At 45.1% G+C, this 13,015-nt stretch overlaps 1 protein-coding gene across 1 annotated transcript in view; it reads right to left on the reverse strand.

Moving 5' to 3' along the window:
* LOC142587932 (maltase A2-like) overlaps positions 1-13,015 on the reverse strand; it is a 74,435-nt gene that overhangs the window by 15,695 nt on the left and 45,725 nt on the right. The window contains exon 2 of the mRNA XM_075699309.1: positions 194-1,002. Within this exon, the coding sequence (XP_075555424.1) occupies positions 194-991 (798 nt within the window). The 5' untranslated portion in view covers positions 992-1,002. The remainder of the gene's footprint in view (positions 1-193; positions 1,003-13,015) is intronic.

The following is a 13,015-nucleotide window of genomic DNA, read 5'->3' on the forward strand; positions in this document are numbered from 1 at the left end:
AACGAGACAAAACGGAAGAATATGCAGCCAAGCCCTGAGGCATTATAAAGGGACAATCCGGTTTATGTATTCTTATTCAGTCGAAAAAAGAAAGTGAGGCATTTCGCGTCCTGATTGGGTTATATCAGGACACAGGTCTTTCCCTCAAAAGCCGGGAACCCGCATGTAGATTTTGGTTGTTTGAGAAACCTACCTGAAAGTCGCCAAACCCGTCTCCGTCAGAGTCTACGAACGAGGCGACGAACACTTCGTACATCACAGCACCCTGCCACCATTGCCTGGGAGGGTCGCAGGACGAAGGCCGGAGCAGCAGGACGCCCACGACGATGCAGAGCACGGCGACCAGGCAGGACACGCAGAGCAGGAGGCAGCCTATCCGGATGGCCGGCCAGTTCCAGCCGGCGGGGAAGGCCGAGTCGCAGCAGTCGTCTTGCTCGTCTCCGAGGCTCCTCTTTTTGGCTCGGCCTCCGGCGCGACTGCTTTTTTCCACGGTCTCCAGCAACGCCGTCGTGCTGCCGCTCGTGTCGAGGATGCAGGACTCGCCACAAGAATCGAGCGGCGACTTGAGCGAACTTCCAGAGTCCAGAGCTCTGGTAAGGGCCGTGTAAGCGTGGTGGTTGCCCGTGGAGAACAGGTTGCCCAGGCTCAGCCCTCTTGTGGACTTCTCGTCCACCTGTTCCAGTTGGAAGAAATCCGTGGGAGAGACGACGATATTGTTGTTTCGGCACGTGGCATCGATCGAGTGACGACTGCAGGACTGCCGGTGTTGGCCCTGGTGATGGGGATGATGCTGCTGCTGATTATGGTGGTGGTGCCGACCGTGGTCCTGCGCATGACGCTTGCCTTCGGATGACAGCCGCGCCGGACCATTTCCGGTGATTTGGAAGATGTCTCCTCCAGCACTTCGCTCGGTGACGCTAATGCCACTCACACGGCCGCCATCGAGTCCAGAGCGGTGCCTGTAATTGTGGTCCTCTGCATCAGTCTCCATGGTTTCACAACCTGCGAGCAAAGAAAAAAATTTGAAAAATATATATTGTGTCAGCCAACCTAGCCCAGATAATTACCGTAGCTTTGAATGTGTTTCTTAAGCATGTGATAGGAATATCTTAACTCACCATGTTAAACAAAAAGGTTACACCATAAACGCTCACATAAATGAGACTGCGCTTTGAAGTTCCTGGTGTTTAAATATTAAAGTTTGGAAAGATACTGATATCCACATCAGCAACTCTTTCCTATTATAGTTTTCTGTACATGGAAAACTTATTCAAAACAACTTGATATACAGCGGTGCATAATCCGGTGCATTTGATCGCACGCAACAGGCTACGACATTTCAGTTGACAAGGTAAAGTCAAGAATAATAATTTCTGCGTGTATTTTTACAGCATTTCCTTCGTTGTGCTCCACGCTCTGGGTTACTAGTCATTTTTATAACACCCTAACAAGCTGCATTTGTTTACAAATTTGAGGTGGCACTCCTAAAACAATGTGTACGTAGTACGTATACTGGCACCAAAATCTGGATTTTTTTTAGGTTAGGCCATCACCTTTAGTATGGCGGTGTTTTTCGGCAGCAAGAGCATATTTCATGACCGCACGCAAGTAGAAGCTTGTATCGCGGCTCAACTGGCGCGCGCAAGGTAAGAAAGTGGGAAGGCAGCGCCGGAGGTAGGGGTGGGGTGGGAGGAGTCGTACTCCGGCAGCAGCTGCGTACATTGCGTGGCCGCGCGCCTTATACCTCTGTGGTTCTGACAGCGAGTATGCGAGTTTGTCGAGTATGATGTGTTCATGGTTGCCGGTGCGCGCTGACACGGTGCTCGTTGATTAGTAAGCGAATGTTTACAAGTTTATACGGCCGATAAAACTACTACCTTTACGTAGCACAGCTTCCTACTAATTTTCTATTGCAATCGATGCTTCGTCTTTCGGGCGAAACAGCGGCTTTCTTTTTTATGCAATTATTCTTTGCCACTGGCCCCTCGCCTTCGCTGTCAATATGCCCAACGCCAAGAGTGTAAATTGTCCTGAATACGACGTACAGCGCAGATCTATATAGACCACACGACGCCGACTGGATATTTGGTGAAGATATTCTGAAACCGAATTTGTTGCCCCTGGCCACATCCGTCGATGGTGCAGAATGATATCCGTAGGCTACTGCAATTTTTTAAAGAACAATTGTGTCAGGGGACGAATGTAGAACTGCTGTGCGTTCCCCTGCGCGCACGGATTGTTCACACTCTCTCTTTTCCTTTTCCTCTTCCCACTTTACCTTAGCTCCAGTTTAGGATACAAAACCGGATGCTCGTCTGGTAGATGAAATTTCCTCACTTTCTCTCTCTCTGTCTCTCAAGGTGGGCTTTCATTTTGTCTTGCGCGCAACTCTAGTGCAGAATGTTTTTGCGAATATAAGCCCTGGTTTGCGCTGTGTTTATTCGTGGTTCAGGGAAGAACAAGGTAGCGAAGTGTAAAACGCTACCTTTGTGCTACATTATGGACTAACGTATTTTGAGGTAATAATGCCATTTTATTAATAAGTAAAGCTACTTAAGTGAAAAGAGATGAGAGAGTGCGAAAAAATAAACAGTGAATGATTCCACTCATCACCGAAGGGCAAAATGTTCAGGGCAAGTAACACGTGAAACCACCACATAGCGTAAGCTTAAGCGGCGCAGTGAAAAAAAAAAACGTGTTTTTCTAATGGCGCCTACCTCCGTGGAAAATGTAGTGTGAAAATCGAGATAGGAGTCCATAAAAGAACGGCACCTTTCTTTTTCTCCTTCTCCCAATACTTGGGCGACAACATTTCCGGCCGTTGCTCATTCCCGATGTGTTTTCAAAACGCGCTCTGAGCGAAAGTTGGAGATATTGTGAGCGGAACGAAATGCAAAAGGAAAGTCCTCCTCCTCGTGTTCGTCTTGCAATGTAAAAGAGGCGAAAAGGTGTGAATCAACGACAAACCAAGACATGCGAGTGAAATAACTATTCAAAGACAATTGTTATCTGATCTTCTTTCAGTGTGCAATTGTGTGCGCGCATTAGCACCTACATTTAAATACGTATAGTTGGGAGTAGCTTTCTAAGCTGTTGGTCGCCTCTTGATACATTTTCGCATCTTTTCTGCCGCAAGAAGTAGAAAGAAACTAGCTCAGCAGCAAGTAATAATATGTTATTTCCTGGCTAGAAATTACGCCTCTGAAGGGGCCGAATCACCGAAGAGACATCTAAAAAACACAAAACTTCGAATAGAGGGAGCTTACATACAAAGTGGTCGAATAGTAGGCCAATCGAAATTTACTTGATTTGTCTGCATACAGAATTTGATTTCGATGCTAAAATCTACATACCCATAAATTTACAAAAGTATCCACTCAAGTAGCACCCTGTCATTTAGGACTATGGTAACAACTACACAAGAGCACGGAATCCTGCATATCTTGCCCTATACACGGCGCTCTAATCGAGCCGCCATATTGAGAGAACGTTCTATCACGAACAGGCCAAACGCATTAATTTCTCGAGATTAATGCTGTCTACGAGCAAGAAAATCTATTTGGCGAAACAAAACAGGGATGAAAGCATAAAATAGAATAGAGAGAACTCAAAGCAAGGGTGGGCCAGCAACGCACTTCATTGTTGCTACTTAAAACGGGAAGATTTAAAAAAAATGAGCAATGTGTTTAATGACGGTTCGGAGACAGGATTAAGTTTCCGAATGAATGAAGCAAAGTGATCGCGGTGTTTAAAAGGTCGGGTTCCAGGAATCAAGGCAGCTTGCAGATGCATGTTAAGCGTGAGCATGGCCTCCCCCCTCCCCCACCACCCTGTCCTTTCTGCCCCGCTTTGGACGCGATAACGGCGCTATCATCAGCGACCTTTCAGTTTGCCCTCTCTGCTTCTTTTTCTTGGCAAAGGAAGTGACAGCCGTTTCCCCTGGGCGATGTTTAACGACCATCCGAGGATTTCATTAATCATCGTAATGAGCAGTTAACTCCCGTTGGCGCGACGCTGAGCTCTCTGCGCGCAAAGTCATCTGTTTCACGGTTGACGCGGTGAGGTGGATTAATGTGGTCGAAGCCAGGAAAGCGGAGAAAGCCGCTCTGGTGTGCAATTACTGGAGAAGTGAAGCTCGTCGTTGAGCAGGGGAATGTGGAATTAACTTTTACGCCTGCTCCTTTGCGACATTGTACTATGTTGCGCAATGTGCAGGAGTTCACTTTTATGCGCTCAACGCACGCAAATATAGACATTGGCAGTTGGCGTTCGCTTCTTAAGAGCCGAAAACAAGAGAATAGGCAAATTGTTTCGCCAGACAGATGGCGCAGAAACAATAAAAAGAAGATTGAAGAGTGACCAAAGGCTTATGTGTAAACGCTTCTTCAAGTAACCTCGAGAGTTTCTAAATATGCCTAGAACTAACTCCTAACCTTTAAACGCTGCAAGAAAAATTTTTTTATCATTAACCCCGTTTTCTCCTACCACTGTTTTCCTGTCTGAAAAGAGTACTGACACAATATGCTCACTCCTGCTTCGAACGAATGTCACGGATCTCTAAAGCCTAGAAAAACTAAATGCCAATCCTCAGAATGCCTTTAATAACGTAATGCAATAGCATTTCTGTAGATATTTGCGGTTTTGTTTCTACTGGGTCATGAGATGATGATGAAGATTGTGGATACGTGGGATCAGGATATCGCAACGCTCTCGCTCTCGCTCCGACTGCTTGTTCACCTGTTGTGCTGCTTCTGATTGTGAGTTCTGGTGAAGCAGCAGCATGTTAACCGATCCAGAGTGCCAGCCACGTCGTACCGGTATGACCGCGGCATCGCATTTGTATGGCACAATATTTCCTAAATACACCACAGTCTCTTGGAGTACCAGAGGCAGCAATTCCTCCCTAGCTTCGCAGAACTTCTGAGTTTTCGATCCTTCACATCCAAGAGTACACTAGGCTACTACAAAGACAGAAGCAGTTATAACAGGACTAGTATCAAGCATGGTCGACAACTACAGTTTCTTTCTTATGATATCGGTGTTCATTCACATTCGTCTGCATGGTGTATTCCTTCTCTTACTACGAAGCTGCTTTAGACACTCAAGCTTTTTGCTATCATTTAAGCACTAAATGCTGAGCGCTAACCTGCTTTTTGCCATTTCCTCGCGTCCCCAGCGTACAAAAACGAAGAGATGCCGATTCCTCCCAATAGTCAAGCTTTTCAGTGAGACCTAGCGATTGATGGTCTCTGTAAGTTATGGTTCTCGATTTCTTGCTTCCGCATTTTCATGATTTTGTCACGTCAAATTTCACGGCGAAAAAGCATTCCTCGTACAAGCTTCAAAGGTCCGAAAAATCCCGTTTCATGCACTCTTCCCGACACTAGCGTGGTTGTGGTCCACGAATTTTTTTAACCCAGTGAGTCAAGCAACTTCCGCGTTCCTGCGAATTCGGTGCCGCGAACGCTCCGTGCAAGCCGGTATTAGTAAGCCCACTTTGTCCTCGCAGTGTCACTCGTATACCGGAAGTTACTGCAATGGCCACTCTCTCAGGCGAGCGGAAGTGAGACGGTCTCCACGGACGGGGAACTTAACGGCCCTTATTTGCTGAATGCTCGCATCCGGCACAAAAGAGCGCACCGCCGTTTCCACGCCGCAGTCCCACACGGCGGCATCTTCCCAGCAGCGCACACACTCCTACGGCCATCGTCATTTCAGTATTCCTCCGGCACACTGTACCGGCCGCAATTCCCAGCGCCATGCTCTCCTTCTTTTGCACTTGCCCGATGGCCTGACGCCGATCCACAGCCTCGCCTCTTCGGGGCTGACCTCCCCCTCCCCCCCTAAGGCGCCTGGCGCTAATCGATCAGACTCCGCTTGAGCCCCATCCGCGATAGAAAGACGGAGGCACCCGAACAAGAACGACGGGCAGCGGTTCTTCGTCTCTCACTACGCCTTACCCACTCTTGATTTTCCTTTTTTTTCTTTCTCCAGTATTCCCCGGCCAGACCAAGCGTCCGCAGCATTTCAACGCCCCCTTGTGGCCCTGAGCTCCGTGCGCGCTCCCGAGTAGAGACCACTCGGGATTCCCGACCTCCCTAGTCCTCCCGTTCTTCCTTCCTTTCTTCCCTATTCTTGTTTGCACTCGCAGGACGTCCTTCTTTGCTTTCGACACCGTCTCCCCAACCGGGGACAAGGAAGAGTGCATCTCTCTGTCGTCGACGGCGTCGTCTTGGCTGCTCCCTCTACGCTGGCTTTGGGCTGCAGCATGCGACGAAGGTCGCCCGCTAGTTCTGTCGCGGCCGCGCGATAACTGACGAAAATGATCCTAGTTACACGGATGTCTGATAGTGCGTTCGAACACTGAAAATGGAGCGAGTCGGTTTGAATTCGCGGGGGAAGTACGGCGCAAAATCAATATTAAATAATCTCCACGGACACGCGCAGGCAATAAATGACAAAAGCGCGGACTGTCATGCGATTTAGTCAAGAAGTTAAAGCACAGTGACCAACGCGCGACGAGGAATGGTGGTTGCGTCAGTGAAACACATTTGCTGGAGAATGCTGACACACGTTGGACTGCCGAGAAAGAGCTCTAAACAACGGTCATTTTGCATGGTCGAAGGAAGCGTTATAAAGCATGCGTATAATTTTGCGACAGTGGCACATGCTCTTTGTAAACCGAGTCTTGTGGCGTAGAAAAAAAGGCGAAACTCTTCGGGATAATCGGGATAAGAGAGAGAGCAAAAACTGAGGAAATAAGAGTTGGATGTTTCACTAATGTCAGCTTCGCATTGCCTCGCAGTATTTTGCCGCTTGAGAAAGTGACAGAGAGCGTCAGTTATGTCTTCTTCGAAGCGAACTTCTGCCTTGTTTGTTTAATGCTTGCATATGAAAAGCAAAACTACGCCTGCACGTAACAACATTTGAATGCCCCCCCCCCAAAAATAAAAGAAAAGAAACGGGAACCGAGCTACTGGACCTTTAGTGATGGCAACCATATCAACCTAGTAAACTATTAGGCAAAAAAGCACATGAAGTGGAAAATTTTTATTGCAACGGTGAAATCATATTTCACGGAGAGACAACTTGCTACTGATCGCACGCAGACATACATATATAAGTATAAAATTGCAGGTACTTCTATGCAAAACTATGTTGGCTTGTCTCTAGCAACTTCCCATGTCCGTAACACTAGCTGGGCTCGAAACGACTTTATAAACCAAGCAAACAATCAAAGTGAAATCAATCGTTTTTTTTTTCTTTTTATTGGTCGCAATCAGGCCTTTCGAAAGGAGTCGGCTCTTCATACTCGAGATATGAAGTCCGCTTTGGTGTTACGGCGCTGCTTGTAAGAGACACCCACCAGATTACATTTTTGCCTCATCATTTCTGTTTTTCTTTACGACTTATACTATTCGCAAAGTCTTGCGAGACCGAATTTGCATATTTTTTTTTATTTAGTGAGCTCGTTTGAACTCCACGTGTGCTTATCTTGACTTTTGAAGTATTCAAATTTCTTTGCAAAAAAAGAGAGCAGGCACCAGGCAACAAAAAGAAATAATGCAAAACATAGGAGGCTTTTTTACTAACAAGCCCATCGATTGCATTTGCTGCCCGCCGCAGATTTTCCGGTAAGAACGGTAAGAAGAAAAGGAGCGCCCACACTTGTTACTACAAAACTCCCAAGGTATGAAATCTAGATTCACTTTTTTCTTTACCTTGGCTTTCTAAAATGCTTTTTTGCATTGTGGTTTTCTAGCTTTTCAGACCCCCGGTTAGGTTCGACTTCCGCAGACATCTTCAAGGAAAAGATCGTTGCTTCTTTATGAGTTTTACGTGTGATATTGTCCGACGAATATTATTCTGAAAGATGAATTACTAATATTTTCCGCTTTATACTTTTTTTTTTCCTTTTTACACCGGGCACTATTTCCTTGTGGTCGGTGTGCGAGGATTACTAAGAAACTTCCAAGCTCTCGTAACTTCCAAGTCCAGCCGCTGAGGCTACTTTTTCTCACTAAACTTGCAAATCTGATTTTGCGTGCCCGTGGTAAGAGCCCGGTGAAGAGAAGCAGTATTGTTCCTTCAAAGAATCTTATTTTTTTTTTTACAAATAGACCCACCCCTAGCTTAGAAGTGGAATTGATGATTGATGCAGGCTGTTGAAGTACTTTTCTGCTTACTTTGAAGCAGCTGACAAAAAAAAAAGAAAGAATCAAATTCATCGCATTGTTCCCTTCATTTATTATGCAACCAGCCTTCTTCAAGATGAATGAGCCCTCCTCGTTCGCACAGAAATCGCAAACTCGCACGGACGCTAACTACCTCCACATATTTTACATTTCTTTACGCGATGCATCAATTTATCTCTCGTCCTTTCACTTTTTTTCCGACAGTTTTCTTGGACTGTATTGTGAAAAAAATTTTTTGGGAATATCTGCATTGAGATTGGTGCCTTAAAAGCTCCTTTTCGACAGCTCTTGCATGCAGCTTTCTATAGGCAAGACGAAAGCTTTCTGAAAGCATTGGTGAATTTTGATAAATGCTCCATGCATCTAATATTTATCCAGGGACATCGCGAAGAGCTATAGTCCCTGGAAAAACGAGAGTAAAGCTTTTTTTCAGTGCTTATCAAAAACAAGGCAACCCATTTAGAGCAAGCAGTGCTTCATCGGAGATAAGCGATCGGCACCCTTTAGGAAAAGAAAACATAAAGGTGCTTCAAATTTAATTTCTTATTTGCGGATTAAAAGACGATTCCACTATCAACGAAGTCATATACCCACGGTCTAAACAGGCAGATGGAAAGGGCCGCATAAACATATGCTTGGAGGAAATCTGGCATAGTCAATGTAAAGCATCATGTACACTGTTTATCAAATTCATATAGACATATTTGTGCAAAGTTACATGGCGTTTTGTTGTAATGGGCATCGTTATGCTGCCCAAGGAGATTATTCTGTTAATCCTGTCTTGGTATTAACAAACTAACGCAGAACTCATATAGTCTACAACAACCTGGTATTTCATTTCGGATATATCTTTCTTTATGGTGTAAATAATCTATGTTTAATTCTGGGTCACGAGCGCTCTTCTTTCTTTTATTCAAGCACATAACTACAGAGGCTTCGCTTTATTTCCTATATTTATTGCTGTACTTAACAAAACTACTTATTGCGTCACTCATCAGGTGACATAAATTTTTGGTATCATCTGTTAAAAGATGCCATAGAAAAGGAAGTCCAACCAGCCATATATGCAGGCATTACTATTTCCTTCTGTGCACTTCTATGATTACTTTTTTGTATTAAGCATAGGAGAAAAGGAGATAACTATGAGCACAAGCAGGGGTGGGAACTTACGTTATTCTGGCGATATAGTTCCCTTCCATGCTACGAATCATCGTTTGAGATTCCGGATAATAGTTTTACTGATTCTGAGGGTTAATTTCTCTTTTTTCCTTTATTTAGTGAAATAAACAGCAATTACTGAGGAAATTTATTTTCCGGAAAATACTGCGAAAAGTCAGAACTTGGCGTGACACCTAAAACTAAAGAGAAAGAGCGTTTTATGTTGTTTTTCAGCACCGAGTGGCGTTCTGGAAGTCATTCTGAAATGCTTGCCGCGGTTCTCTTGCTTGTATTCTGTGGAGAAGAAGGACGGGCACGGTCATATACCCAGCAAATATGCTGCGTAAGCGAGAATGACATTTTAACCTGCGAAAGTTTGCCACTTCCTTGACAATACAGAGTCTTAGATGTTACTTTCTTTTTCGGTCGCTGTTAGCCGTGGTATAGAATAAATACCCCGGCACATTCTTTTCAGCCGAACGCGTTCTTCCTTAGTGCGACTGTTTTCTATATTCTGGTTGAAACGTATTGATGTGGCAGCGCAAACGACGAAGATACAAAGTAGAAAAAAATACAGGACTGATTCCTTGTTTCTTTGTCGTTGGCGCTGCCCCATCAAGGTAAGATGTTCAACCAGTGCCGACTTGTCCAAATTTCGACTCTTCTGAATTTTTCCGAGTGGTCACTTGACGTCCATCTCGAAAACTGCCAGGAATTTTTCCAGGGATGAAAGATTTCCGATGTACAATTTATGTGCGCGCTACATTATCTGCACAGCAAGTATTTTAATAGTTCAGTGGCAAGCACTCTAAATTCCATTTGAACTTTTCATTTGTTCCTCGGAACACCCTCTTTTAGGGTGACTTTCATGGTACGCACAGAAAGCAAGTGTTTGATGTATTCTTTGAAAAATTAAAGTACAATTTTCATGTTTACGCTTTAGAAGAACAATTGGATTATGACGTACGCTGCAGTGGGCGACCCGCGAAGTAGCTGTCATCCCATGGATTGTTTACACGTCTACTCAATGCACGAAATACACAATCATGTTTACCTACCGCCCCCTCTGGATAGCGGCCGCGGCTCGGATCGAACCTGGAACCTTATTCTCACAAACGCATCTTCATAGCCATCGAGCTGGTGCTCAGTAACAGTTAGAATGTTCCAGCGGTGGGACACGCTAAAACTAAATGGTGATCTTGCCGTTATTGCACTACATTTGCCACTGTGCTATACCAGCGGTGCTTTGCTCGCATGCCTAAAGTTCTTCCGTATCTCTAAAGCGAGCCGTTAATTCCTATTTCCCTCGCCGTTGGGCGGAACTGAGTTCTATAATTGTGAAGCACTTACATCTGCTCGAATTTAATCATTTAATCCGATGATAATTAATCTTTATTTGTTTGTCTTCAGCTTGGCCGCTATTGTACGACAGCATAGCAACTGGCCACTTAAGGAACGGTAGCTGGATTAATAGGTCACCGTTTTGTCGAAGGACGACATCTTTTTTCTCGTAATGATTATTGAAAGCCATATTAAACATGATGTGTTTTGTTTGGCTTTTTACTTCCCTAATACTTCTTAGTAGTAATTTTTATGTAGTTCCTATCTTAGTACGTCACCAGGTTCTGCCTCCCAACCGTAACGAACAAATTTTTCGCATCCTAAATTCCATGCTTTAAGGAGCGCAAACATTTTGTTTTTAAACTAAATTCATTGCGCGGAAGAGAAATCATGAAAGCGAAATAAAAAAAAAGCGCTAAGTCAACAAATACACAAAAAGGCGGACTGCAAAGCGTTGCCTGAGACTTGGAACTTGGGCTGCATATTTATTCTTCCTTTGCACTCGGCAATCAATATCACGTTACCGCAGTCCCAGCATCCCTGCGGGAATGAAAGGGTGAAACACGCCTTTGTTTAACTAGCGCTGGAGTATTGATTTTTCTTGCGGCCGCCAACAAAGGTCCTTCAAAGGGTGGTTCTGAAACGCATTGTGCTGACTAAACAAAGGATTTGTTCGGAAGGGTTCGGAGCTTCTGTCAAGAAAGTTGGCTGCACGCGACATTATAGAAAAATAAAAAAACGAAATTGGTCGGCTAATGTATTAAAGCGATCGTTACGACTAACCTAGAAAGGCGCGCTAACGACGCGGCTCGCAATGTCAATATGCTAATACCTGGAAAGCACGAAGGGTAGAGTGTAATATGTAACCGGAAGAATTAGGAAATGTGGCATGGTGATATATTTGATTGGCTAACGACTAAAGTAACGACTGTCACCGTAGCTATCAGGTATAGAGCCTGTAATTTATAAATGAAATGTGCAAATGCTAACAAAAAAGAAATGAAGCATATCGCAAGCCTTGTATAGAAATCAATGTTATGTGAAGGACTTCACTAGTAGCCGTCTACCCACCGTTGTTTGGCGTTGTGCGAGGTTGTGGCGTTGCACCAGGTGAACCGACGAGTTTGTGGAAGATGGAGAGCCATGTGGCTCGACGTGAGCAGGTGTGTTAGTAGTTGCAAGGCAATGATCGATGACGATTGTGTGACGCTGACGGCACAATTTCTACTTCGGCTGTTTGATGCCTGGCTTACCGCACGCCCATTCTTGGGTTTTACGTAGGTACAGGAAGAAGGCGTAAACAAGGGAAACACGGATTGGGATGGCATCAGCGACTACGTGCCGTACATGCATGCGCGCCTATCGGTGATCTAGGCGTGGGTAGCGCTAGCTGCTACGACGAAAAGTGTAGGGGAATATGGGCCGATCCCGGAGCCGAAGGAGGGGGGTGGGGGGAGGTGTTGCTTTCTGACATGGCGCTTCAAAGCGTGAGTTGTACAGGGCGCTTGACGCATGTGCCAGAAAGGTCTCGAAGCGCTAGTCGGATTTGGTACGAGAAGAGAAGGCGTGCCATCTGGTCGTGGTGGTTAGAGCATTTGGCCGAAGTGTTCGAAGCTCGAGGTTGGCTTTCACCGTCGGTCATGCGTTTCCTGTTTTTTTTTACTGAGGTGCAAATGTGCGGCTAGACAAGAAATATCTACCTGCCGTAGGATGCCTGGTGTGAGGACAATAGTTTTGCGCATAAAATCAAAAAAAGCAAATGGTTGAAAAGACTTCACGTAGGTGGAATCCGAACTTGCACATTCGGCATTATGCGTACTGTTGTTTACATGTAGACGTACCATGGCAGACATTGGGGTTGCCTTTGTTTTCCCGGAATGAATGACCTACGAAATAGCATGGTAAATAAATGAGAGGTCGAGATGGGCGCAGGTATTACTTCATTGTCTACATATTATTCTAAAAGTGCGAATACAGTCAGCGATAATAAAGGATGTTTCACTTAACTTCAGCGAAAGTATAAAGTTATGCAGTTGATTCCTAACTGGACAAATCCAAGGTAATGTTATTTGCGGTCGTTTGAAGATCTCAAGTACTCAGGCAGGAGGCGTCGGCGCTCATGAAACATTTTCATATTCAAATGATAGCAGAAGTGAAGCGTTGGGCTACGACAGCACGAATCTCCTCAGGGAATCTTTCTGCGTGCTTTTGATTATGAGGGGTAGGCAATAGGCATACGGAAGAATAACACCATATGTATCACATCGGAAACAATTTCTGTGGGCTGGAAGCAACCAAGTGGAGTGGAGCATGTTCGCGGA

Source organism: Dermacentor variabilis, chromosome 7, assembly GCF_050947875.1.
Source record: "Dermacentor variabilis isolate Ectoservices chromosome 7, ASM5094787v1, whole genome shotgun sequence".
Lineage (NCBI taxonomy): Eukaryota > Metazoa > Arthropoda > Arachnida > Ixodida > Ixodidae > Dermacentor > Dermacentor variabilis.